Source organism: Rhineura floridana, chromosome 6 (assembly GCF_030035675.1).
Source record: "Rhineura floridana isolate rRhiFlo1 chromosome 6, rRhiFlo1.hap2, whole genome shotgun sequence".
NCBI lineage: Eukaryota > Metazoa > Chordata > Lepidosauria > Squamata > Rhineuridae > Rhineura > Rhineura floridana.
Genome location: NC_084485.1, coordinates 877837 through 905429, shown reverse-complemented (window position 1 = coordinate 905429; position 27593 = coordinate 877837). Strand labels below are relative to the sequence as shown.

Genomic DNA, 27593 nt, shown 5'->3' with positions numbered 1-27593 from the left:
GAGTATCAACATCACACAAATGCAGCTCTCTTCGTTTCTCGCTCTCCTTTACATCCTCGCTGGCCTTTCCTTCTGGAGCTGTGTCAGTGCCTGGCCCTGATGGGATGGGGTGGGTGACCCTTTGCAAACTGGGTCCAGATGCAGGCAGGCGTCTTTCACCTCACCCTAGCTTCCTGATCAGAAGATGCCAGAACCTGGACGGAGACCTGTAGCAGGCACTCTGTGCTTGTTCCTCCCCTAAAACCTATAGAGCATTAAGGCTTACAAAAACACAACAAAGACTTGCTCCAAGACGGGGCAGGGGAGGATGGAGTGTGCCCAATGCAGGCAGGGTATTCTCTGGGCCTCCTGCTACAAAGAGCCACAACAATTTTATTTTTTAATATATATACGTATATATTTTTGTAATTAAAAAGTGGTGTCCTCTTGTTAACAGTACAGAGGAATCTACATGACAAAACCATTCAGGAACAGAACATCTACAGCCCCAGGAAGCAGGGAAAAGCAATGACCCCCAAAGAACCACTGGACAGGACATTACAGCTGTAAAGGAATCAACATAAGACTTCCAATAAAAACTAACTTTCCAGTTTGTACAACGGGACATCAAAGGGGGGCAGCTGTAGCACCCAACAGAAAACATCTGAACCATTTCAGGGATGGCCAAGATGCACTGCAGAGCCTGGAGCAGCATTTTTTTAAATTAAAAAAAGCCACAGGCAGGTTCCCTCAAATGAGCCCCTGAGCAAGGTCCCCCATAACCTACAGCTCGTGTCATAAAAGAACAGGCTTCTGTCCACTGACTAAGCCCACACTGACCCTTGCTGGCTCTGGGTGAACCCTCACCTCCAGAAGATCTGAAATAAGAGTAACAGGTCTATCACCCCCCTGGATCAACACACCATGACCTGCGGGGGGGGGGGGGGCTGCTGAAGGATTCTGGGAGGAAAGAGGCAGAGCAGCTCCAACAAGACTCGTGAGGAAGGGGGACAGGAGCTGCACAGCCTTCTCCAGCCTGGGCGAGGGGGGGGGGCTGGGGAGAGACATGCACAAAGAAGATCATTCAGCAACAGCCTCCGCTGGCAATTAGTAATGCCGCTGGTAAGAGCCCAGTGGCTGCTGGGCTGCAGGAACTGCCCGGACCTGACCCACAGTCTGGTTCACCAGGTGCGTGAGGGCAGGTCCGCTCTGGATCAGGGTGTCGAGGGCCTTCTGCACACTGGGGTTGTCAAAGTTGATCCCGGAAGGCGTTGGCCTCGAGGCAGGAGCACTGCTGGGAGCAGGGGGCCGGTTCTGGTACAGTGGCTGGGATGGTTGCGGAGCTGTGGCTCTTGGGCCAGCACCCCTGGTGGAACCAGGGTGACTAGGGAACTGGGGGCCCTGGGCCGGAGCCCGCTGTTGGGACGGGTTTAACCCAGCAGCGGCAACAGCATTGAGCTGGGCAGCCCGGTTCTGTGCGCTAGGCCCTGTGGCAAAACCGGCATTCTGCGATGCTCCCACAGCGGAGCTGCTGTTGGCTACAGCGGCGACTGCTGCAGCTGCGGCCCCACTGTTGAAAAGGCTGAGGATCTTGGCCTGCAGCTCCTGCTGGGGGTTAGAAGCCACTGTGGCTGAGGCAGGCGGGGGCAGGGCCTGGGTATTCTGATGCGTCTGGGAGCTTGGCAGGCTGGCTGAGGTAGCCAAGGAGGACCCTGTAGGCGCTCCAAGGGCCTGCCTTGGAAGTGAACCTGCAGAGAGAGAGAGAGGAAGAAAAAGACAGCCAGGATTAAGTCTCTTGAGGCCCATCTGCCCCCACAGCCAAACATCAGACACCCACCTCCATTCTTTGGGGGCCCCAAGCCAACAGGACAGTAAGCCTGAAACAATTTGGTGTGGAGGGGGAGAGAGGATATTGCAAGCATTTCCCCCCACACACATAGACCAAACTGACCAGCTCATCTCACCTTCCTGACTGAGCAACCCAGCTGAGAACTTACCAGGAAGGGAGTCTGCACTCGCTCGCAACTGCCGCTCCTTGCGCTCTCTCAGGTAGTTGATGATCTTGTCAGTCTCTTCAGCAGTCAAGTAGCGATTGTCTGCCAGCAAGTTTAGGAGTGCCTGGATGCCTGGGGGATGGCCTCCTCGGAGACCCTCTTCAGCTGGTGGGGGGCGTTCTCTCTCCTGCAGAATTGTTTTGTCAGCCATCTTGGCTGCTTGCCTGGCAATCTCCTCACGCTCTTTGTCCCGGACCTCAGTCTTGTAGCGCTCGTAGTTCCTTGCCACCAGCACCATGGCATCAGCCTGCGGCATATTTCGGTGCTCTGCCAGGAAATAACATATAAGCAATGCAGGCATCAGTTTGCTTCCTGATCCAAGAGGGGGAAAGTGCAGGACAAGCCCTTCCTGAAAAGCTAAGTCTCCCAGGAGTTCTCTCGTTGCAGCTGGAAACCTCCCAGCTTTTGCACCGCCTCCAATACAGGCAGCTGCGCTCGCTGCCTCTGCAGCAGCACCAGCAGCACCCCTTCCAAAGAAAAGGAAAAGGAACTCCATGCAAGGCAAAAGGGCAGAAATCGCCTCTGCTAGCTCTGTACATCCTAACAGTGGCCAAATGTCCCATGGCAAACAAGGCTCCACTGCTGATGCTGCCAAGCAAAAGGGAACTCCTGTCTCCATCAGCGTTCATTCCACATTTGTGGAATTTCATCAAGAACTAGTGCCTGCACTTGGTTGTTTCTCTGTTCCCTCCCTATCCTTTTTCCCTTTTGCAGCACGTCTACTATATTGTAAGCTTAAAAAGACACTTGATCTCTCTACAGTGCCTAGAAAACTTCAGGTCCTTTATATCAATCATCATCATAATTCCCACAGACATGAGAGTGGTTAACCCCATTAAACTCTCCCAAGAGAAAATCTAAATTCAGCCGCTGAAATAAATATAAGCCAAATTCAGTCTGAATGACTCAGATTAATTGGAAGGATCCTAATGGCAAACTTCTGAAAACTCGTTGCTCCAGGTCTAAACAACTATGAAGAATATGTGGCGGGTGAAGAGATGGGAAGTGAGTTCCACAGAGTGGCACAGCCCATGTGTTGCAGCCCTCTCTGCTCTCAAAGCCTACCTCATAACACGTACAGGTTCAAGCTCTCACATCCCATGAAGGCCAACAGCATGCTTTAAGCGCCTATAAGACACTGCCCTCCAATACTCAACAATGTGGATTCTGGGGCCTGCGGGAGAAGCAGCAGATCCCTCCCAGCCTTGTGCAGTTTTCTCTGGGAACAGCCCTGCCAGCAGCTCCAGCCATGCCCCAACCCTCATACCTTGAGGAGTGCCAAACATGATGTTGACCGTGCAGGAGTGGTGGACCTGGTGCTGCGGGGTAATGACAATGGCAAAAGCAGAACCCCCTCGGCTCACGTCGTCCAGGGCTTGCTGCAGAGACATCTCAGAGTTGAGAAATATCAGGTCCACCATCATACCAAGATCACGAATCTTTCGCCCCACTGACTCTGCATACTCCCTGCACAGAAAAAAGCCACATCAAGTAAAAATGGAGGGCACCTCAGGCCATCTTTGGGACAGCTGCTTGAGTGCCACCAATGATGTTCATCTCTCGGCTTCCTTGGACCATGTCACTCAGAAGGAGGGAACCTCCAGCCTATGGGCCAAACCATACCCACTTGCCCCACACCTGACATCATAGGAGATGTCAGGCATGAGAAACGCAGAGGCAGGACTGCTAATGAACTATCAGGAACCTTAAAGTGTGCTCCTGATTGTGCACTGGCAACTGAAAGCAGGCTGTGGCTCTGCTGCCCATCAGCTGAAGCCTCAGGCCCTTTAAAGCAGCAGGGAGGGCTCTTGCAAGCCTCACATGGTGCTTTGAAGCCCCCCCTTGGAAACGTCAAAGCACCCAATTCCCGACATCATTGTGAAGTCAGGTGACTGACAGGTGGGCAGCTCTCTGTCCACCTATCACATTTGGTGCACAAGGCTAGGATCAGATAAGGACTTGGCCTGTCTAGCCAAAAAGGTTCTCTGCCCCATATGTAACTCTAGGCCCCTTCCTGCCCCTTCTGCATCCACTCCAGTCTTGCCTAAGAAGAGCAATAGGCCAATACAACTAACCCCACAGCAAAAGCTGGGAAGCAGTAGCAGCAATTGGGAGGGGAATTAAGCCTGCAACCCTTCCAAGCCACGGTCTGCCTGGCCAGGCACTCTTAACATGCTCTTACTTGGTCTGCTTGTTGACCACAATCACAGAACAGTCCACAGGCCGCTCAGCATCAATGCGCCTCTTGATGTCCTCAAAGAACTGGCGGTAAAGCTCTTCTCGGCGCCGCTCCTCACGCTTCATACGTTCTGAAGAGGGAAGAGTCCCCAGAGTCAAGGCAAGAGGTCTTCCTTGCTCCCTTTCTTTCCTTCCTTCCTTCCTTGCCTGGACGGCACCCGCCCTCCCACTAGCCCACTCTGCAGTACAGACCCACCACTGACCTTCAGCACTCAAGGGGGGCCTGTCCAAGTGATCTCGGTAACGATCGTAGTATGGGTCATCCCTCCTTCGATAATAGTCATCAGAGCGCAAGAAATGGTCACAGCCTTCATCTCGCCTACAGAGCAGACAGTGGACAACCTTATGTGTGGACAGCAGCATCCGAGCATGTTCCTGAACTGCACGTACCACTACACACACACACAGAAATTCTAATAGGCTCCCAGAATGTGCTACCCCTCCCTGCATACCTGTAGGGAGGCTCCCTATAGCGATCATAGAGTGGATCCCGGGGATCCCTCAGGTCTCTGGGATCTCTGGCACCACTGCGCATGTCTCTAACACGAATGTCCCGTGCATCCCTGGAATCTCTGCCATTCCTGCCATCTCTAGCTTCTCTCCGTGGACTGCACCGGTTAGGAGAGCGATCACGTCTGCCATCTCTCTCCCCATACGGTAAGGGTTCTCTACAAGAAGCATCAGACAAAAGCCCTTTAGATAACAGAAGTTGTCAGTGGGATTGTCCACAATTGCTGGCAAAGGCCCCCTCCTGAAATGAAAGCTGGGAAATACTTAAAAAGAGGAGTGGACTGGTGTGCAGCTATGATCCAGAAGGACTATAAAGCAATCCTGGCATAGTTCTCACCTAGATCGCCCTGTGCCTGGGCACTCCTACTTCCAGACTGCAGGTGGGGGCTGATGTGACCTAATTAATGTTTCTTCCCACAAAAGGATTCCCTCTTCATATACAAAACCAGCATGTCAGGGAGAAGCTGTACTAGAACCCTTCTCCCTAGAGTCTAGCTTTCTATGTGCAGGGAAGAACTCTGTGAAGGAAAATCCAGCCATGTAAGTCCCCACCTGCAGTCTGAAGTGGTTCAACCCAGACAGTTTATCACCTCAATGAGAACTGGGCCTTAGTCAATTGCCCCACACAGCAATCAACATGCAGAACTCCCTTGGCTTAACCCTCTATGTGGTCTCCCCACCCCAAATATTTAAGCCGTGTGTTGGTCTAAATTGCGCCTGCATGAAATGGGCTCCACCACAGGACTGGGCTTAGCACTTAACTGGGGAACTAGTTCACCCAGACTCCCTTGGGATCTGCTTACAGCTCGTTCAAGTAAACAACACCAGTCCTGAACCCTGGAGGAAGTTAGTGATGGCCTGTGGAAGTAAAGAATCACGGGACTTGACATGAGTAGCAGAAGTGGCACGCTCCCATTTAGGAAAAGAAGGAGTTTCACTTGCATGCCGTTCTCAGGACCTGTAACACAGCGTGTCTTCCAGAAAAAATCTCATGGATGGTAGGAACACAGGCAGAACCCTAACCCTTCCAGACTGCCTAGAAAAGTTAAGGGAGCAGGCCAGTCACAGGGGCATTGCCATCTGAACCCCAACCCCAGTTGACAAAGCGCACTCGACACATCGGCACCCTCAGGTGGCAGGGCCCCTTACCCAACAGGGCCAAGCCTAGTCCACACTCCACCAAGGGACCAACAGACACTGACCAAACACAGTCGGGAACACTGGCCACTCTGTTGGGCACGGACCCCAGGGGGAACTCTAAACATGACTGAGAACTCAAGTAGTGTGGAATGTTTTTTATTTTAATTTCTAAGACTCCCTTTCCCAGGCTCAGTGCAGGTGGCGACACTTTTCAGGCATCTTCTGGCTTCACGCGAGTGGAGTTTGAAACGGATTTCACCAAGCTCAACTGAACTGCAACTTGACAGGGAAACCCAAGAAAAGCACCATAGTGAGAAAGGGTGCCCAACATCTGCCTGAAGAGAAGCCAGAGGGACTAGGCAGGGTGGAGGAGAGGATTCGTGCACTCCCCCAGGTTGGCTACAATTCCTGAAGGGGGGCAGCGCTGCTGTCCCTGCCGCACTCCACGGTCTAGGCAGGCCCCACCTGCCCTCTTCTCCACTCACCATTTCCTGCCCAATGCCATGCTTGGCCCCCCGCACGCGCTCTGCCCACAGCACTCAGAGCAAGGCCATGCCCTGGCACATGCTCACGCGCCAGCCATGGGCATCACAGGAGATGCTCTGGCGCCTGCTCGCGCTTTGCCCACGGGCACCCCAGGCAACATCCCGGCTCCTGACCTAGCCGAAGTGGTGGCCGGGGCTGGGGCTTGTGCACAGCTTTGCACTAATGCCAAGAGAAGTGCCCAGGCATCGTGGGCACACACACACACACACTGACGCAGCGCCAACCGAGGACAGGAGAATCCTCAGGCCAAAGAGATGTCATTCATGTCTCTCTCTTCAGAGGCAATGCAGCTGCAAAGAACAAGCACGCCTGCATGGGGGAAAGCGCTCCCCTGCAGCCTCTGCCCTCAGGCGCAACGGCTCTTGCTGCCTTCTCCTCTCTGGTACAGCCCGAAGGACGCTCTCGACTCCATGGCATTCGCCAGGGACGCTCCGGAGTCAATAAGGCAGCAGCACTCCCTGCCCCCAACCTCCTGAGCTTGGGGGGAGCCCAGTGGCAAACAAGGTCTGCCCCCTGCTGCCTAGGAGGCTGCCACCAGCAAGGATCATGGAATCCTCGTTGGATTCCATTTCCAAGGAGAAGATCCACCATCCACAGAGGAAGGAAGGTGCATTGCTGCCCTAAGCCCAACCTTCCTAGGGGAACTTGATGCTTCTTGGTACTTTACCTTCGTGCTGGGCTGGACCTTGAGGGAGCCTTATTCATATTTCTTCTTTCCGCTGCTTTATTAATATCTGAAAAGAATAATCAACCCGTCTGTTCAATGCTATGAAACAAAGAAAAGATCATCAGCATATTGAAAAGAAAGCATCAAAGTTCAAAGGAGGCCAGATGGAGCAAGAAATCCACTCAACGAGGCACTGCCACTGAGACAACAAGCTTTATTACATCAGTAACACAGCACAGGTCAGTTGTTGCTGAAGAGGTCCTCCCGTTTCAAGTTGCAGGAAGTAGTCAGCTTTTTGCTCTGACCGTCCCAGAGGCACACGCTGGAACCTAAGACCAACGTCAAGGCAAAACCGGCAGGTGGCAAATCAGCCCCTAACCCTGTTGCCATGAAGCAGGCTGGAATCCTCCGGGCTCCCAAAGCCATGTTCACTTAGCACTCAACTGAGTAGCATAACTGAGGAATATCCAAAAGGATAAGAGGCAGTGGCTAGGCCACAAAGTTAAAACAGCTTCCGGCCAGCGTGATGGAAAGGAGAACAAGTCGGATCACGGTCTCCCTCAAAAAGCTGCACTGAAAATACACACGTCTCCAGACACCCCGCCAAAAAAGCTCAAATAATTATAGAACAAATTAACCTAAATAAGTTTACATATGTATGAAACAACAGTTCTAAAGGGAGGAAATTTCTTTGGTTTTAGAGGTGGCACATGGGTCAAAGCAAGTAAGTCTCAAGAGGAGCCTTTTCTTCTCCCTGAGTGTGTGTGTGGGGTGTGTGTGTGGACAAGGAGGAGAAATCCCTCTTCTAAGACAGCATCTGCCTATGAAAAAGAAGTATTCCCCACTCTCCACCCTCTTCGCTTTTTGTGGAATTCAGTTACAAATGAAAAGCCAATAAAAACTATAATTAACTTTAAAAAAGGTCACCCAATTAGTGTGGGGCACCTTTTTATTTGGTCATCTGAAGGATGCAATCCTATGGTCCATGGGAGGATTTTTGAGGTCCCCCTCTCCAGTGGCAGAAAAAGAGGCCCAACCTCAAAGTGGGAGATCCGACCTGACAGGCCTCCCACCAAAGGCTGGAGCTTCAATTCCTTTCAAATCAGAGAGTACAAAAAGGAGGCATGCCAGGATAGTCTGGGTACCTGCAGGAGCCAAAGCCATCCTGTTGCACCAACATGCTCCCCACCCAAATTGGGGCTGGGGAAGAGAGAGAGCGCATGACAGCCCTGGAGCTGGTGCAGATTTATTTCCCTCCCACTGGGAAAAATGGGAGAGGAATGGTTTTAAGGAGGATGAACAGTCATAAAAGGCCAAGCAAGGCCAAATAAAAAAGGATAAAAACAACACACACACCCTGCAACTGTTCCATAGGAAAGGTGGCTTCTCTGCCTGTTTCCGCCTCTCCCTAGCCCACCATTTATATACTGCTTTTCTGCCCTTAAAAGTGCCTATTAAATTCACTAATGTTGTAAACGCATGCTGGTAGTGTACAGTTGTTTTTAAAAAAGAAAAAAGGAACCCTACATAATGCTTTTCTATTGAAATACAACAACCATGATGTTCCACTGAAGTAATGTGTGTGTTAGGTGCCTTCAAGTCGATTTCAACTTATGGCGACCCAATGAATCGGCAACCTCCAAGAGCATCTGTCATGGACCACCCTGTTCAGATCTTGTAAGTTCAGGTCTGTGGCTTCCTTGATGGAATCAATCCATCTCTGGTTTGGCCTTCTTCTTTTTCTACTCCCTTCTGTTTTCCCCAGCATTATTGTCTTTTCTAGTGAATCATGTCTTCTCATGATGTGTCCAAAGTATGATAAGCTCAGTTTCATCATTTTGGCTTCTAGCTTCACTGAAGTTTCGCTTCACTGAAGTAATATGAATGTATTTATTCACTTTTTTACATTATAAAACTTTAAATTAAAACATACGGGCATATGACTGGGAGTCTACTACTGATATTATTCCATTAATTCCAATAATAAAGGATGTTCACTAAAGCACAAGTTCTTTAGACACATTTAGCCCACTCCCTCCTTCCATTAACTTTCTGCTAACATCTTCATTGCAACTGCATCCAAAATGTTGCTTAACTATTGGCCTACAACTGGTAAGCATATTTATTTTTGCCAGCATCTAGCCAAGTATAAGATACCAATGCATTCTGTATCTAAAATTGAAAATCACTTCTACAGTTTTAAATTTTATTCCCCCAAGAGAGCAAAATTCTGCTCACAGTCTGGAAAATATCTTCATTTTCCGTTCAATGCTGTGAAATTTAAACTTCTTGAAAAAAATGAAATGGACTGCCTTCAAGTCAATTCTGACTTATGGGCAACCCTATGAATAGGGTTTTCATGGTAAGCTGTATTCAGAGGGGGTTTCCCATTGCCTTCCTCTGAGGCTGAGAGGCAGTGACTGGCCCAAGGTCACCCAGTGAGCTTCATGGCTGGGTGGGGATTTGAACCCTGGCCTCCCAGGTCGTAGTCCAACACCTTAACCACTACACCACACTGGCTCTCTTTAAACTTCTTAGTTGTATAAATTTTATTTAGATTAGCTAGTGTGAGACACCAGGAATGTAATACTATATACTGAGACTCTCTAAAAATCCTACTCAAAAAGAGAATGGATAATACATAAATATATATTAAAGCCAACCACTTCTAACAATGATTCATCATAGGAAAAGTAGTAAAATTTAGAACAGCATATTTGGAAGCACTGACATTTCAACAGCTGAACTTCCAAGTTCTACTATAAAATGTCCATTTGCTGAAAGTCCAAGGGAAACCAGTCCCCTTGTTAGGCAGAGGGGCCAGGCATACCAAGTGCTTTTGCAGCAGAAGGAATGCAGTTCTCTTGTACAGAATATGTAACCCTGAACCCTATAGCCACTTTTAGTTTTTTGGGGTGGGGAAGAGGCAAGAAAAGCCAAACATTTATCCCTTATTGTTGTAGAGTCTAGACTTGCTTTTGAGAACATATAGGGAGTTCATCAGTAGAACTTTTGTGTGCCTTGCCTGTTGCTTCCCCACTATTGCCCTGCGTGGCTGGAAACGGCCCTTCAGGGTCTCAGGCAAAACAAACACACACAGGTCTTGACATCATCACCTGAGGCTTTCCAGCTGCAGCTCCTGACCTCAGGGACTGAGCCACCTGCTGCACACCAAGCCCAGCGCTCCACCCCGAGGCAAAGCACCTCCTGTGTTGAAAGTTACTGGCCCTGCAGAATAACCAATTTTTACCCTTTCGTTAGATAGCAACAGTCAACGCACGGTACTTTTTCTGTACAGATGGGGCATCTGACAGGCAATGGTCTCATGAAGAAAAATGTACGAGTTCATTTGTAGAGAGCAAGAACTGCTTCCACATGCTAACTTAGGAGTCCTTTACTTACATCCCCAACTCAACTCTAGCCCTTAAATTTTTTTTAATGTGTTGCACATGCTCAGTCAGTTATCTGAACATTTGCAGTTAACACCAAAAACCTGTTTTGTAAAGCGTCCCTGTTACAAAGACTCACAGCTATCTCCTCCTCCTCCTCCTCTTCAGTGCCCCAAGGCTGACACTAATTGGCCCATCTAGCCCACTACTGTCTGCTCTGGCTGGTAGCAGCTCTTCAGGGTCACAAAGAGAGAAGCCTGCTACTGGGCCTGAAGTTGCTTCGGGATGCAGCTTCTTTCCAGGCTCTGCAAGGGTGCCTAATTCCTAGCTGTGTGTAGGAAAGGCCCTTTTGTACATGCCTAGAGGCCCCATTCTTGAGGTGTCATTAAACTCAGCCCTGGAGTGAATCCTAGAAAGTCTGACTCAGATTAAAAACTGGGGGAAAGGGTGATATGCAGGAGAGAGAGAGGAGAAAGATGGGGACATTCCCCTACAGCTGGAAAAGCTACCTGTGAATGGGTCTAGAGATCTGTTTGTGGCAAAGGAGTTTTGTCCTTGACAGGGGGTGGGTGTGTGTTGCTCTTTTAAAATTACCTCAAGAAGAAACAAGACGCTAAATATTTTCTATTTTTCTAATAGATATATATTTTTAATCCCAGCGCAACTGTTTTTCTCCCTGGTTTTGAGATTAGTAGGGTTTCTTATCTCCAGTTTTTTAGGTGAAGCCTGAAGATGTGCGGGCAAGCAGGCTAATAACAATGTCTATGGGTTTATTTGCAAAGCTGCCCATTTCGCAATAACTAAAAGCCCTCTTGCCTGTATCCAAAGCACCACCAGTGGTGGCAATGAGTGACCCATTCCAGAGACAACCGGAAGGACTATTCTTTGGCTCCTCGACATGTCAACTGGCTTCCTGTCCAGAGTTCACACTCCCTCCTAATGGCTCATCCACGAGAAAAGTACATCAGTCTTGAGTGCCCTTCTGTATACAGTCAACAATGGTCAAAGGGTTTTATCATAATGGATATATTTTTGTGGTTTCCACTTTCGTGGTTATAGCCGTCTACCAGTTAAGCTCTGGTCCTGTGGAAATATGGTTTATAGACATGACTCCATGAAAACTTGCCAGGGGTGACCAGCAACATAGCTTCTGTGACATCACAGAATTTGCACCTTCGAGATGACAGTTGCAATGCCTAGGAAATCTGCTATCAGTGCTTGCAACTGAAAAAGCCACCCTTTTGACCTCAAAATGCTACCTCCACAGGCCTGTAGCTTCTGTACATATGGTTTTTACACATTCTGCTCTTCAAAGTAATAATTTCACTCTGCGTAACATGCAGTAAGCAAAGATAGTCTCGCTCCTGATATACCTAGTTGATCACTGCACTCTGCTGGAGAGGGCTTCATTCAGGTCCCATCTTACCAGGATGTCCATGATTTCACACAACGTAAGAATCGGGCCTTTAGTGTTGTGACACCTCCCCTTTGGAATCCCCCCCTTGAATGTTAGACAGGCTCCATCTCTGTTGTCTTTTTGGCACCTACTAAAGACCTTCCTATTCCAGTAAGTCTTTTAAGTAGAGACCTTTATTCCAGTCTGCAGCTTCATTGGAATAGTTTTTGATTTTTTAAAAAAAGTTTTAAAGATTGTTTTATCACTTGTTTTTGCCACCCTGGGCTCCTTTGGGAGGAAGAACATGAGAGAAAATTTATAAACAAGATTATATGTATATATTTCTGGTTTAAATGCTGTAGCAAATTATTTTAAGTTGCTATTTTGTGAAATTATTCTTATTTTAAGCTGCTATTTTCAGAATTGTTTTAAAACTGCTTTTTGTAATACTGTTATTATGTTTTATGATTGCCCTAAAAAGCAGCTTTAAAATACCTAAATAAATACATTTCTCTACATGCTCACTTGTATGCCCAGCCAGTCTGCTCCCTAATAAGGTTTAAAGAGTCTTAAAAGGTTTCCCTAACCACTGTTTACCAATGAGGCAATTTAGAGTAGGGATGGCCAATGTCTGCATTCATTGGGGGCGGCACTTGATGCTTCAGAGAGCCACCTGGGAGCCTGACATGTATTTTGCCACAAAAGCAGAAGGGAGAAGCATAAATCAAAATAAGTAAAGATTATGCCATTTTTATTGCAGCTTTGATGTGGTGATTGCATTATTTTTTTATTAATGCATTCGTTTGTTTGCCAGGTCAAGTAGCATTCAGAGAGAAAGATGTGGCTAAAATAAACACAAATATTACACACAAAATCAAGAGAATGGCCCTTTATCTTACAACTTGGAAACATTTTTCCTTTTATATACAAAAACTGCAGGTCAGCTTTTTTGTCATGCCTAAATTAGGATTTGGTAGAGCCACCAAGACTAGACAAGTCTGCCTCAAAACTTGGATCCATCCCATGAGTTACCAGATGTAGGGTCTACAAGGAATGAGCAGCAGAATGCAGGTGCTGAAGATCCTCCAGCTTAGAGGATGTCAACATGGTGCCCTCCAGATGTTGTAGGTCCCACTGCCAGCAGCCTGCATATGGATTGTCATCAAGGCAGTTGGGAGCCATAGTCCAACAACATGTTGACTATCCTTGCTCTAGCTCATGTCCATTAGTCCTAGTGTGCATGTACGTCAGCCTACCTGCCTTTTCTTTTTTAAAAACCTGGTGGGAGAGATGCTCTGGGATGGGGACCTACTTCATCCTATTGTGTCTGCTGTCACAGTCCCCTCTTGAGTCTGAAAGCAAGTAAAAGATTAGGCCCCACTATGGAGCTATAGTTGGGCCCCATCAATTCCCTACTCCAATGAACTGTAATGTGCATTCAGTGTACCATTTGGTTGCCTACCACCACGACTCCCGCCCTGGTATTATGAGATCCTCACTGAGCATTTCAAGCATTGGCTCTAGCTCACTGGCCTTGAAGAATTTTCTATCTTCAACTGTTCACACTTCTTTCCTGCTCATTATGTTGACCAGTACAAATTGAAACAAATACTTAACATTCAACCTTGCAGTTTGCTTGCGAAAACTATTTACAACTCTCCTCAGCATCTTCTTTTTGACTCTTCCATTCTTTACTTCTCTGTGGAAAAAGCTTTCACCTTGCCAAAAGCTTGCTGAAATGTGAACTACAGGGGACCAAACACAATGGATAACTTCAATAGCATTGCAGCCTTCTCATTTGGTTCCGTTCAGTTGCTCCATACAAACTGGTTTGTTACAGCCTCTGACAATTTGCTCCACACAAGGAGGCTCGGCTCATTCGCCCCTCGTTCCATGCTACCTCTGAAACACTGTTGAGGTTATGTTGGCAGCAATCCAGCCTTCAGGTCAACAATCACCTTGACAAGAGTGATCACACAGCAGCAGTTTTTGCTTCATCCGCATTCTCAGCTGGCTGTCTTCAAATTCTAATGTCATGATGTGTTCAATTACTTCTTCAAGGGCTCTTCAAAGGACCTCCTACAAGCATTCTTTAGGTTACCTGAAAGATGTGGCCTAATGTTCTTTTGAATGAAGAATGGCACAGAAGATATACTGAGCTTCTCTGCAATCTTCCTGATCCTTGGGGAGGCCGTTAACTTCTCCATTAATGGTCTCCTGCATGGGGCACACTGCTGGTGGCAGTGAAGATCTGAAAGCTGCATGATGGTCCATGGAGAATTGAAAAACGAAGCCAAACACTGCTAAAAAATCTATACAATGAGACACCCAGAGACAGTAGAACAACTAAAAGACCACACATGCAGAGCAAAAAACAAGGTCAAGGTCTAGAACATCTTTTATTGAGTAGCATGCTACAGAGACCCAGACACACACCCGCCACCTCTGCCCTCTTTCACATTATGTCTTGTCACACCAACTCAAAACAATAAGACTGCCATTCCCACCTTAAACCCATGGCAAGCAGCTGACAAGGGGAGTGCATCTCTACTCAAATGAATGAATGAAATGCAGCACTCGTCTGTCTTGAAGGGCAACAGGGGAATCAAAATGATCAGAGTTTAGTGTCCACATAAACAGTAGTGCCACTTTAATGCAGTTATGCTGACACTGATTTCAGATAGCAAGGAGATCTGATTGGAAGTCTGGATGATATACAAGAGGTGGGGCAGATGACAGGTCTGAGAAGACATACGTAATGATGCGGAAGTCCAGAGTGAAAAAGGGGCTCCCTACCCCAACACAGAAACATTGGAAACATTTGGGGAGAAAGTGTAAGTACAGCAAAGGTATTTTCTCTTTAAGAACATTTTAAGTATATCACCGGTTAATGTTTAAAATGATGAATCCCAAATAAGGATTTCAATATAAAGGTTATATATGTAAACAAAGAAACAAGGGTATTAAGCCAAATACGAGACCTTTCAGAGAGGCTCAATCTCCTGTTTTTCTGCTGGTCCTTAATACCATGATCTATTACCTCTTCCTCTAGAAATGTGATTAGGCATTCATGAACAATATTGATGTCTAGATATAATTTGTGCATAGAAGTGACACACCCTTCCTTTTGTTCTGAGGGTTGCCATTTTTCAACTATAACAGCTTAGCCAAAATCACAGGTTCTTAAACAGCCTTGCCTCTGTCTCCTGCCAATAACAAGTAACAACTGGACCCTATCCTCTGAGAGTAACAAGTGCCACCTAATCTTTGTCAAGTATCTTCAGTTTTGCAAGGTGTCTGCTCACAAGCTGCAGATGAGACTAACAAGACAGGACAACAGAGACACGTGACTGCACCATCAATTTTCATGGCGAACCTGAGATGACAAGAATTGCTAGGGGTGTATTCAACTTTTACTCAGAGTAGACCCATTGATATTAATGGGCACAATTAGTTTAGGTCCATTAATTTCAAAGGGTCTACTCTGAGTAATGGTTAGCTGAATATAACCCCTACTCTTCCAGAAGCTCTGATTTGGCTCAACACCCCCCCCAGATGTTATTTGCATATATTTAAAGACACAAGATGTATTCAAACATCTCCATTGTCACATCTAGTTGGGTCCAGAATTGTATACTAAGATAGTAACACACTTCTGAAGCTCAGCTTAGTCCCAGGCTAAGGTCTGAAGGCATATGAGGCCACCACCTTGCTGAAGCTAACTAACCAGGTCTGGGTCTGGTCAGTGCCTGGGAGGGAGGCCGCCTGGGAACCGCATGTTTGCTGCCTTGGGTTTCTATGATGAAAGAAAGGTGGGGTGTAAATGGAATAAACAAACAAACAAACAAACTGGATTTCTTTCTGCATTTATAGACAAAGCAAGTCTTTGCTCTGAATGCTGTGCAATCACAGGCGCACTTTATGAGTCACATTCTGAAGCAAAACGCACACACAGAGCTCCAGAAACTAGAACTATTTGCAACCTTGTGCTATTGCCCTTCTCTTTTGCAAAAAGGAAAAAAAGTGCAGTATCACAAAGTTTTTTTCTATGGCTAATTGTTCGAATTCCAAAATTGCTACAGCATGAATTTGTTATTCAAGGCTCACTAAAACATCACAAACAGTCCATCTAACTGGAAAGTCTAACTAATCGCTGTTTTCTAAAAAAAACCTCCAAATCTGCACCCTAAGTGTGAACCACATACGCATTTTCAGATTTCAGTACCAAAGTAGGAGGTGAAAGAACACTCTTCAATTCTGTTAACTAGGGACTGTGAACAAGAACAACAAAAACTAGGCAAAATTTTGGGAGAACTGAATTTCAAGAAGTACAGTATCAAGACTCTCTACAGCAACTGGGACCACCATTTCAGGAGATCCAAGACTCTTTTTGCCTCAGAGCAGGGCTAAAGGTCTTTTGCAACAATGGGGAGTGTTTTCCCAGGCTGTAGGATTCTGAATTTTGGCCATGTGGGAGTGCAGGATTCACAACGACTGGACACAGCCCTTATGAGGAGCTCTCCCTCTAATGGGAACTGGAGATAATCCCACATCGACCAAAATGTGCACTTTTACAAACCCTGCTACTTCGTGCCTTTCACACCAACACCGAGACTTGCCCAACCTCTGCAGAAAAGTCGTAGCTGCAGGGCAATACTGTGCTGTGACGCTCTGCTGGTCTAAGGGAACCTGCCTTCATTACCCCTGGCAATTAAGAGAGGCTTTATCTGACTTCCTACTGCAACTAACATTAGAAATACAGACCGAAAGGAGACAGTCAGACAAACTTCCCCAGGCATTTGGCTGCACTCAACTCCATCAGAAAGCTCTTTAGAATGCGGCAACCTCTCCAGATCTGACCAACAGCTACCCCTCAGGATGGCAAGGCTGGGAGACGGGCGCATCCATCAGCATGCCCGTTTCATCTCCCAATTACAAGCCTCAGAACTAACCAGAACCCTGCTTTCCCATTCCCTCTGGGCTCTACGGTAGCTGCACGCAAACAGTAAGAAAACGCTACTTAAGCATTAAATTCCTGCTCCTCGGAGGCTGACCGCCAGCCGCAGCAGTCCGGAATCTGCTACGGGGCCTTTTGCGATTTCAGGGCATGACAGCTGCAGCCGCCTCACTCGGCGAGGAAAGGACACAGCAGCCGCGCGGGGAAGGAGCGGGAGAAGCGGGCAGTTGCCGCCGCCGCCGCCCTCCCAGTCGGAGAGGCCGCTGCTTGCACGGCAGGGCACCTGCCTGCCTGCTTGACCGCCAGCGGGCCAGCAACGGGCTCCGCAGCGCGGGGTCTTCGGCGGGCTCCGCAGCTTCCGAGGGAGGACTGGGGTTACTGCTGGCGGCGGGGCCGCGCAAGAGACGCCGCGCACCAAGCAACGGAAGGAGCGACGGTGTCGGAAAAGCGGCTTCAACCGCAGGCGGCAGGCAGCGGCGGGCCCGGAGGCGGGCAGAAGCTACTTCGCTCTGGCAAAAGAGGAGCGGGACCAATCCCGCCCCCGCCCGCGCAGCCGCAGAGACGGCCCAACCGCCACTGCCGAAGCCGCCTCCCCCCGCGCGAGAGGAGGGCGGGGCCCAGGGGGCGCGCGAAGAGACAGCGCAGGCGCGCCCCTTCCCCATAGCCGCGGCGGATCCCTCACGCGCACGCGCAGAGCTCACACACACAGACACGCACACACATACTCGGGCCGGCGGGGGTTGCGGAGGCGACGTCGCCCCGCCCGGATGGTGAAGGGTGGTGGGGAAACGGTACGCCTGAGGGGAGCCACCGCCCCTACACTCACCCGGGCCTGGCCGAGATCCTCTGAGGCGGCAACAGCGACGCACGGAACCGAGCGCAGCCAACGGCCGCTCGCAGTCTTCTCAAGGCGTCGACGCACGGCGGAGGGGCGGGGCGTCGCGTCGCCCGGCGACGTCTTTCCCGGCGAGCCGCGCATGAAGGGCGCCCCGAGGCGCGCTGGGAGTTGTAGTCCTCTCGGTGCCCACCCAATGGGAGCGAAGGTCCTGCCTCCCTCCAGCCAGGGGACCTTCAGCCGCCTCAGCCTGGCCTCTGCAGCTAGCCGCGCCCCCTCCCCGCGCAGTTGCCTTCCTGGCCCCCGGGAGGCGCTCCAGTAGCGAGCGGGCCTTGATTGATTGATTGGCCGACCCCTGTCTCCCTGCGAAAGAGGAGCCGCTTATGCTGTCGTGGGGCGGGCGGAGCCCTGGAGAAGCAACACCTTCGGGGGCGTACACCTCGGGTGGGGGGCTCAGGCCCCCTCCCGCCGGAGCCTTCAGGGCTCATAGGAGGGACGCGGCGGCGGCGGCGGCCGCCGCGATTCTGGTGACCCGAGCGGGGAGGGCCTTTGCTCCGGTTCGCCGGAATCCGGCTTTGCGCCGGTGTGTCCGCCTGTTGCGGGCTCCTTTCGGCGCCTCCTGAAGGGCCCAACTGCAGCGCCTCCCAATCCCCTCGGCCTGCCTGGCGACTGAGAAAGAGCAATCTGTGCCACACGAGACCCCCCCGACGGCAGCGCCAGGAGCAGGCGGAGTCCCCGAGGAGGGCCCCCAAGTGGCCCGGGGTTCCCCTCTCAGCCAGCGCACGGAAGAAAGAAAAAACAGCGGCCCCGCGAACCCGGCCCGGAGCCTCCGCGCCCCACGAACGCCACAGAGACGTGAGCTAAACAGGTTGCCGGGCGCTCACTCTCTCTGTCTCACACACACAGACGAGGGAGAGTTATGGACTTGACCACCCAGGTCAAAGATGTGAAAATCCCTCAGAGGGGCCAAAGGAGACTGTGACGGTCCTTCCCTGGCTCTCCCTGTCAGGTTCCTACCTGCTCGTGGTTACTGCCTGTCTCTAGGCACCACCAGGGACTCCACCAGTCCAGACTGTCCTTTTTTATGGTTTCTCTCCCCGCTCTAGCATAGACTTCACCAGATCCCCCTGCTAGGCAGCACCACCAGTCACGTCCTATAACCAGTATTCCCAGAGACTCTGCCTGAGTCTCTCTCAATCAGGTTACCTCTGTGACTGCGTGCTTAAGCTGTCCCAATCCCTTTGTATCAATGCAGATAATCCTGGTTTGCTCTGAATACTTGTGGTGTTATTCTCTTCACCGCTGCCACCAATTGTTACAGTTTCCCTTCAGCCTTGGTCATTACCTTACCCTCCCTTCTGGTCTGTGAAACCCCAGCCAAGGATCAGGCCTTCGGTAAACCAAATATAGTTTTTATTAAATATAACAAAGATAACAAGATTTCTTTAAAAGGCACTTAAGCATATGGTTACATCTATTCCTGAGGTACTGGTCTTAGTATTAATCTGAACTCCACCCTCTCCTCACATCCACCAACTCTCCACACAATCTCCTCTCAAAACCCACCAAAACAACCCTCTCAAGTCCACCAACGTCCACCTCACATCCACCCAGATTTACCTGACATCCTTCCATTTATACTGTCAGCCATTTTAAACATTCAGCCAATCATCAAGCATTCTATTGCCCATTCACTCCCCCTTCCTCTTTCATTCCACTCACCATGTATCTCCTATACAAACAGCACTTACCATATATACACTAATAGAGGAACATCACAGAGACAACGCTGTGCCCCGTACTGTCCCATTCACACCCATGCTGCCCTCCTTAACAAACGCCCTTTGAAGACAGCATTCTGCCATTCTCCTTGGCAAGGAGACTTCAACAATCGGGTGCTGCCGCAAAGCATTCTTTGCAGTTAAATCAGCCAGTTCGTTCCCGCTATCCCTACATGAGCAGGTATCCAACAAAACCCAAACCAGATTCCCATGGAACAAACTTCCATATTCAAACTCCAGATTTCATTAATCACATTCTTACAGGCTAACCCACTGGACTGAATAGCCAGCAATCCCGAAAGAAAATCTGACAAAAACAGAAAATTATCAGGTGTTAGATCCTTAATCCATTAAAAAGAAGCCAATAGAATAGCCATCAACTCTGCCGTCATTATCAATACCCAATTGGATAGCCAAAGTCCCTTTTGAATCCCAAAACAAGGAATGCAACAAGATGCACTCACTTTGCCATCAGAGGAATCCTGGTAGCTATCCATAAAGATCATGCAACAAAGACTCAACTGAGAAAAAATATGCTGTAGAGTCATATTTCTTATACCCAAAGCACCAGACCACTGCGACCCCAACTCACTAATACGCACATCCACTAGAGGGGGAATCCATGCCCAACCACAGTAACTAGTAACAAAGTTCCCTGGAACAAAGCTATTAACTATGCCACATTTCCCACAAACAACAAACGTGAATCACATGAGGAGTTTGAAGTTGCACCTTCTTGTTGTTATGTGTCTCCAAGCTGACTACGACTTACGGTGACCCTATGAATCGGCGACCTCCAAGAGCAGCACCTTCTTAGGATCACCAAATTCCCAGCAATCATTGTATAAGCCACATAATGGACTTTCCTGAGGATTACATAATTTCTCCCATAACATAAGATCCAGGAGATCATGCTGTAAGCCACATGGCCATTCTCCACTGGCTCCTTAAAAAACAGCAGGGGGAGAGGTATATACATTAACAATTCTCCGAACAGCAAAGAGTCCACTAGGGTAAGCTCTACAAAACCCAAGGGTTCCCGGATAAAGATAACGCCTCCAGCTACTCTAATAACTCATTCTTTATGGAGGGAACATAATAACCCAATAACTAAAAATCCAAGTTCCTTGAATACAAATCAAATCAGGCAACACATGCAAAGAGGATAGAAGATGTTTCAACTCCTGGCCTTGGGCCATTAAGCTATGAGTCCGGATCTCAATACCAGAACAATTAAACCTCAGGGCTTCCTAGCAATTTGCAAATCCATTCCATAGTTAAATCCTCCAGTCCCCAAAACCTCCCAGCAGCCTTCAAGATAATCAACACGCGTTCAGGGTTTTTTTGTGTGGTTTTTTTCCCTGCACATTTAACCACTTCAGCCATAAAAGCTACAAAATGCTCCTTCTTAACAAGTAAAAATTCAGTGTCTTCTATCCTCTTCCCCAACATATTGGATGATATTGGGTTAGCCGCTGCCAGGAAGCTAAAGGGCAGGCTACAACTTTTATCAAAAAGTTCTGATTCTGCTCCTTAGAGCACCCAACAGCTGCTGCATAATAAATTGCTTGCATATCCCAGGACCCCTAAACATGGGACTATGAGCTCCTTCACAATGACAACATATGGGTATAGAAGAACTGTCACAATGGTCCAAGAAGGGAGGGCCTCCACTCGTCACATACCGGCCCCACACAGAGCAGCCACAAGTCTGAAAACCTGGCATTGAAAACATTGAAGGAGTTTTGTTGCTATGTACCTTCAAATCGATCATGGCTTATGGCGATCCTATGAATCAGCAACTTCCAAGAGCGTCTGTCATGAACCACCCTGTTCAGATCTTGTAAGTTCAGGTCTGTGGCTTCCTTTACGGAATCAATCCATCTCTTCTTTGGCCTTTCTCTTTTTCTACTCCCTTCTGTTTTTCCCAGCATTATTGTCTTTTCTAGTGAATCATGTCTTCCCATTATGTGTCCAAAGTATGATAACCTCAGTTTCATCATTTTAGCTTCTAGTGATAGTTCTGGTTTAATTTGTTCTAACACCCAATTATTTGTCTTTTTTGCAGTCCATGGTATCCACAAAGCTCTTCTCCAACACATTTCAAATGAGTTTATTTTTCTCTTATCCGCTTTTTTCACTCTCTAACTTTCACATGCTCTAGGAGAGCCTGTCCAGTAACTGAAAAAATAACTGTAGTAGAGGGACAAGCTGCTATACCATTACGTTTAGACATTAAAAGCTTAACTTGTGTAACTCTTACTCCCCCTAGAAACCTCTTAATTTCAGCTTCTGAAACATCCAACAGGACTTCTACAACTCCCCATTTCTCTGCCAGAAAATGAGGAAGTTGACAAGATACTTTGAAGTTTCTCTAGGGTCCTAAGAGCCAGTGTGGTGTAGCGGTTAGAGTGTTGGACTAGGACCTGGGAGACCATGGTTCGAATCCCCACACAGCCATGAAACTCACTGGGTGACCTTGGGCCAGTCACTGCCTCTCAGCCCCATGAAAACCCTATTCATAGAGTTGCCATAAGTTGGAATCAACTTGAAAGGCAGTACATTTACATTTAAGGTCCTAAGATCAGCCTGTTCTTTGGTCATACAAATCACCTCCTTGCATGCGTCGTGCCTGGACTATGCCTCCAACAGCTTTCTTTAGCTAGTCTGCCAACTTTACCTCCCACTTTTATATCTTGCGCAACTGATTTAATCGCAACAACATTTCCTGCCTTTTTTCTTTCCTGAGTAAAGTCAGCAACAACACCCCATCCATCAGCTGTCCCCATTGCCATCTTCTTGGCCTGAATCCCTGCCCGCTCTTCCTCCTTGAGCTGCTCTTCTGCATGACCCTCTTTACTCTTCCCTGAACTGGACATCTTCCTGCACAAAGAAAAACTGCTTACCGTTCCTCCCTGCTCTAACCCTTCCCAACACCTCCACTTTCTGGGTGACCATGGGAGGCAGGTGCTGAAAGTGAAAGCAAAACTGAGCTTTATCTTCCACTCTGTCTGGACAGCCATCTGTCGGGAATGCTTTGGATCCTGCACTGAGCAGGGAGTTGGACTTGATGGCCTTATAGGCCCCTTCCAACTCTACGATTCTGTGATTGTAGGCCCTCCATCCCTCCTCAGCCAGTCATATAAGGAGGGGCACTGCCCTCCAGCCAGTCAGAGCCGTGCATTCTTCCTGTGGGTGTTGCTCTCTTGTTGAGCCTGCGCAGGTCAGTCCCTCCGTTTCAGAACACTTGCAGCCAGCAACCTTGTGGTATCGGGCAGCTGTTTTATTTTTAGCGCGCGCGTGTGTGCGTGTGTGTGTGTGTGTGTGTGTGTGTGTGTGTGTGTGTGTGTGTGTGTGTGTGTGAGAGAGAGAGAGAGAGAGAGAGAGGATTTTAATTATATGACTACAATGCAAAGGAACTGCCTCTGAGGCTATGAACACACTAGTTGCCAGAGCAAAGTATTTCCATTACACACACCTGGAGGTGGGACAGGTTGATCTGCCAATCAGTTGCGAAATCTGTGTCAAGCTCAGAGACAATAGAAGAACCTGTGTCGGTTTTCTTGTCTGAGGAGGTAAGGAGGCACCCCTCCCTGCCCTTTTCTTTCTTGTACAGCTCTTTGGTTTTTGTTGTAAAACTGGTATGTTTCAAAGATGAGTTTTGTCATTTGTTTGTCACCCTGGGCTATATAGCAATAAACTGAGAGATACATTTCCTTCTTGAGGTTCAAAGGCACTCTACTTCTGAATATGCTCAAGGACACAAAAAACAGAAAAGCATGATTGGCCTTTTTTCTTACTGTTATTTGAATTTGGTTAATACATGCACCGCTGCCAGGTTTACACGGGTCATTGAGAAGATATCTTCCCACAACAGTCTCTTAATGCTTTCTGATGTACAGTCTGCAGGACAAAAGGCTGTGGGATTTAATGACTTTTTATTATGGCATACGTTTTTGTAGGCCATATATATCCCATAGTGCAACTGTGTTGACATTGCTTTTAAATATTTTGTAAGATGTCTTGTTTTTAAATACATTTTAAAGAAATTTTGTTTTAAAGATGTTTTGGAGATGTTTTTAGTGTTTTATTGCCTGTTTGCTGCCCTGGCCTGCTTCTGGGAGAGGCCAGGATACAAATGTAATAAATAATAACATGACAGATTTTCCAATAAGCATAAAACAAACAATAATAAACAAGAATTCATAGAATCATAGAATAGTAGAGTTGGAAGGGGCCTGCAAGGCCATCCAGTCCAACCCCCTGCTCAATGCAGGAATCCAAATCAAAGCATCCCCGACAAGATGGCTGTCCAGCTGCCTCTTGAAGGCCTCCAGTGTTGGAGAGCCCACTACCTCTCTAAGTCATTGGCTCCATTGTCGTATGGCTCTAACAGTTAGGAAGTTTTTCCTGATGTCCAGTCGAAATCTGGCTTCCTAAAACTTGAGCCCATTATTCCGTGTCCTGCACTCTGGGACAATCGAGAAGAGATCTCGGCCCTCCTCTGTGTGACAACTTTTCATGCACTTGAAGAGTGCTATTATATCTCCCCTTAGTCTTCTCTTATCCAGGCTAAACATGCTCAGTTCTTTCAGTCTCTCCTCATAGGGCTTTGTTTCCAGTCCCCTGATGATCCTTGCTGCCCTCCTGTGAACCCGTTTCAGTTTGTCTGCATCCTTCTTGAAGTGCAGAGATCAGAACTAGACACAGTACTCAAGATGAGGCCTAACCAGTGCTGAATACTTCACATGATTTAAAAACTATACTTCTCTTAATGCAGCCTAATACAGCATTTGCCTTTTTTGCAGCCACATCGCACTGTTGGCTCATATTCAGCTTGTGATCAACAACAATTCCAAGATCCTTCTCACATGTTGTATTGCTGAGCCAAGTATCCCCCATCTTATAACTGTGCATTTGGTTTCTTTTTCCTAAGTGTAGAATTTTGCATTTATCCCTGTTGAATTTCATTCTGTTGTTTTCAGCCGAATGCTCCAGCCTATCAAGGTCCCTTTGAATTTTGTTTGTCTTCCACGATATTAGCTGTGCCCCCCCCAATTTTGTATCATCTGCAAATTTGATAAGCATGCTCTGTACCTCCTCACCCAAGTTGTTTGTCAGCTCTGCACTGAGACAGCAGTGCCAGGGGGGGCCTGGAAATTCCTGGGTATCTACCAGGGCGGGAAAGTCCTTAGCTGGCAGTCTGGTTGTAAATCTGCCAGGCTGACGAGGATGAAGCATGAGAAGGGCAAGGCCCTTCCTAAGCTTACGTGCCAAGCCAGAAGTCCAGAAGCGAGGTCAGTAGAGGTCTGGGTTCAATTGCCAAGGGGTCAGTCCAAGATAAGATTCAGGGAAACTAGAAACACACGAAGCCACGCCTGGCGTTGTAGTCACGGACAAGCTGAAGCCAAGGTTTGACTATTAAAGAGCAGGTTTGTCAGCAGGTGTGAGCCCTCAGCGTTTGGGCCTTAAGTGGACAGGCCTGCCCCTCTTCTGCCTGACCTTCTGCTGTCTACGTTCTGCAGGTGAGGGGGGAGTATCCTGTTCACTGTCTGCATCTGGCTGAAGGGCCTCTGCTGTCCCTGGGGTGCTCTGCAGCTGAGGGGGAGAAGGAGCTGGGTTCTCAGGAGTTTCCTCCGTTTCTCCTTCTGGGTCTGCTGCTGTTACTCCCGAGTCATCCTCGTCTGATGAGTCCTCTGACGGGGCCATGACACTGTTAATAAAAAGGTTGAAGAGCACTGGGCCCAGGACCGAGCCCTCTGGTACCCTACTCGTTACACCCGCCCAGTTTGAGAAGGAACAATTGATAAGCACTCTTTGAGTACGATTCTGGAGCCAACTGTGGATCCACCTGATAGATGTTCCATCCAGCCCACATTTAGCTAGATGGCTAATCAGAATATCATGGGGCACTTTGTCAAAAGCTTTGCTGAAGTCGAGATATATTATGTCCACAGCATTCCCACAGTCTACAAGGGAGGTTACTCGATCAAAAAACAAGATAAGATTAGTTTGGCAGGATATGTTCTTCATAAATCCATGTTGGCTCCCAGTAATCACTGCATTTATTTATTTATTTATTTATTATTTCATTTATATACCGCCCTAAGCCTGACGGCTCTCTGGGCGGTGTACATAAGAGATAAAAACAGCACAATATATAATTACAATAATATAATAAAGTCAAAAACCAAAAACAAACAAATAACAACAAAAAGCAAACAGCATCATAATACAACATAAAAAGGGAGGGAGTGTAACTCTGTTGATTCTCCTTGATCTCTCAGCGGCTTTTGATACCATCGACCATGGTATCCTTCTGGAAATCCTCACGGAGTTGGGAGTTGGAGGTACTGCTTGGCAGTGGTTCCGCTCCTACTTGGCGGGTCGTCTCCAGAAGGTAGTGCTTGGGGAACATTGCTCGACACCGCGGGTTCTCCAATATGGGGTCCCGCAGGGGTCAGTTTTGTCCCCCCTGCTTTTTAATATCTACATGAAGCCGTTGGGAGAGGTCATCAGGAGTTTTGGAGTGCGTTGTCATCAGTATGCTGATGACACGCAGCTCTACTTCTCCTTTTCATCTTCTTCAGGTGAGGCTGTTGATTTGCTGAACCGTTGCCTGGCCGCGACAATGGACTGGATGAGAGTTAACAAACTGAAGCTCAATCCAGACAAGACTGAGATGCTGTTGGTGGACGGGTTCTCTGATCGGATGGTGGATATATACCCTATCCTGGACGGGGTTACACTCTCCCTAAAGGACCGGGTTCGTAGTCTGGGAGTCTTTTTAGACTCTTCCCTCTCACTTGAGGCTCAAGTAGCCTCGGTGGTTAGGAATACGTTTTACCAACTTCGGTTGGTAGCCCAGCTACGTCCCTATTTGAGTAAAGAGGACCTTACATCAGTGGTACATGCTCTGGTAACCTCACGTTTGGATTACTGTAATGCGCTTTACGTAGGGCTACCTTTGAAGACAGTTCGGAAGCTACAACTAGTGCAAAATGCGGCGGCCAGATTGCTGACAAGGACCAAGCGGTCCGAGCATATAACACCTGTTCTGGCCAGCTTGCACTGGTTGCCAATATGTTTCCGGGCTAGATTCAAAGTGTTGGTATTAACCTATAAAGCCTTATACGGTGCGGGACCACGATACCTTGCGGAACGCCTCTTCCGATATGAACCGGCCCGTGCACTACGTTCTGCTACGAAGGCCCTCCTCCGGGTTCCAACTCACAGGGAGGCCCGGAGGGTGATGACAAGATCTAGGGCCTTCTCAGTGGTGGCCCCCGAACTATGGAACAGGCTCCCCGAGGAAGTACGCCTGGCGCCGACTCTGCTCTCCTTCCGGCGCCAGGTCAAAACCTTCCTATTCTCTGAAGCATTTTAAGTTACACTGATTTAATTTTAAAAATGTTTATTGTATTGGATTGTTGCTTGTATTTTAGTATTGTTTTGTTATTCATTGTATTTTTATGCTATTTTATGTTCACCGCCCAGAGAGCTATTGCTAGTCGGGCGGTATATAAATTTAATAAATAATAATAATAAAAAGTACAGTTAAAATACACTTTAAAAACAGATTGCTTTCAAAGTGCTTACAGATTGACTGCTTTATAATCTGCTCCAGAGTTTTTCCAGGGATTGATGTTAGACTGACTGGACTGTAGTTCCCCAGTTCCTCCTTCTTGCCCTTTTTGAAGATAGGGACAACATTAGCTCTCCTCCAGTCATCCAGCACTTCAGCAGTCCTCCACGATTTCGCAAAGATAATAGATATCGGTTCTGAGAGTTCTTCAGCCAGTTCCTTCAATATTCTAGGATGCAGTTTATCGGGCCCTGGAGATTTGAACTTGTTCAAAGTGATTAGGTATTCCTTGACTGTTTGTCTGTCAAGCTCAAGCTCCAATCCTGCCCCTTCTGCTTCATGTTTCCCGGGAGGGTCATAGACCCTCTTTCTGGAGAAGACTGAGCCAAAGTAGGAATTGAGCACTTCTGCCTTTTCTTTGTCATCTGTTATCATTTTGCCATCCTCATTGAGTAGTTGTGCCACTGTTTCGTTTCTCTGTCTTTTACGATGGATGTACCTGAAGAAAGCTTTTGT

At 48.0% G+C, this 27593-nt stretch overlaps 2 protein-coding genes across 5 annotated transcripts in view; one reads left to right on the top strand and one right to left on the bottom strand.

Annotated features, from left to right (window-relative positions):
• Positions 1-370: 370 nt before the first annotated feature.
• On the bottom strand, positions 371-22593 carry NCOA5 (nuclear receptor coactivator 5). 4 transcript variants are annotated; one of them, XM_061630691.1, is made up of 8 exons: positions 22399-22593; positions 7135-7201; positions 4724-4939; positions 4475-4590; positions 4216-4342; positions 3301-3500; positions 1977-2300; positions 371-1727 (listed from the first exon to the last, which is right to left on the bottom strand). In XM_061630691.1, the coding sequence occupies exons 1-8, from the start codon at positions 22448-22450 to the stop codon at positions 1087-1089; spliced, it is 1743 nt and encodes a 580-aa protein (XP_061486675.1). In that variant the 5' UTR covers positions 22451-22593; the 3' UTR covers positions 371-1086. The 4 variants fall into 4 exon arrangements, with proteins under 4 accessions (XP_061486675.1, XP_061486676.1, XP_061486679.1 ...); XM_061630692.1 differs by lacking the exon at positions 22399-22593 and adding an exon at positions 17703-17792; XM_061630695.1 differs by lacking the exon at positions 22399-22593 and adding an exon at positions 17164-17441.
• The window catches only part of CD40 (CD40 molecule), a 35151-nt gene continuing 26153 nt past the window's right edge, over positions 18596-27593 (top strand). Inside the window, exon 1 of the mRNA XM_061630696.1 lies at positions 18596-21335. Within this exon, the coding sequence (XP_061486680.1) occupies positions 21246-21335 (90 nt within the window). The 5' untranslated portion in view covers positions 18596-21245. The remainder of the gene's footprint in view (positions 21336-27593) is intronic.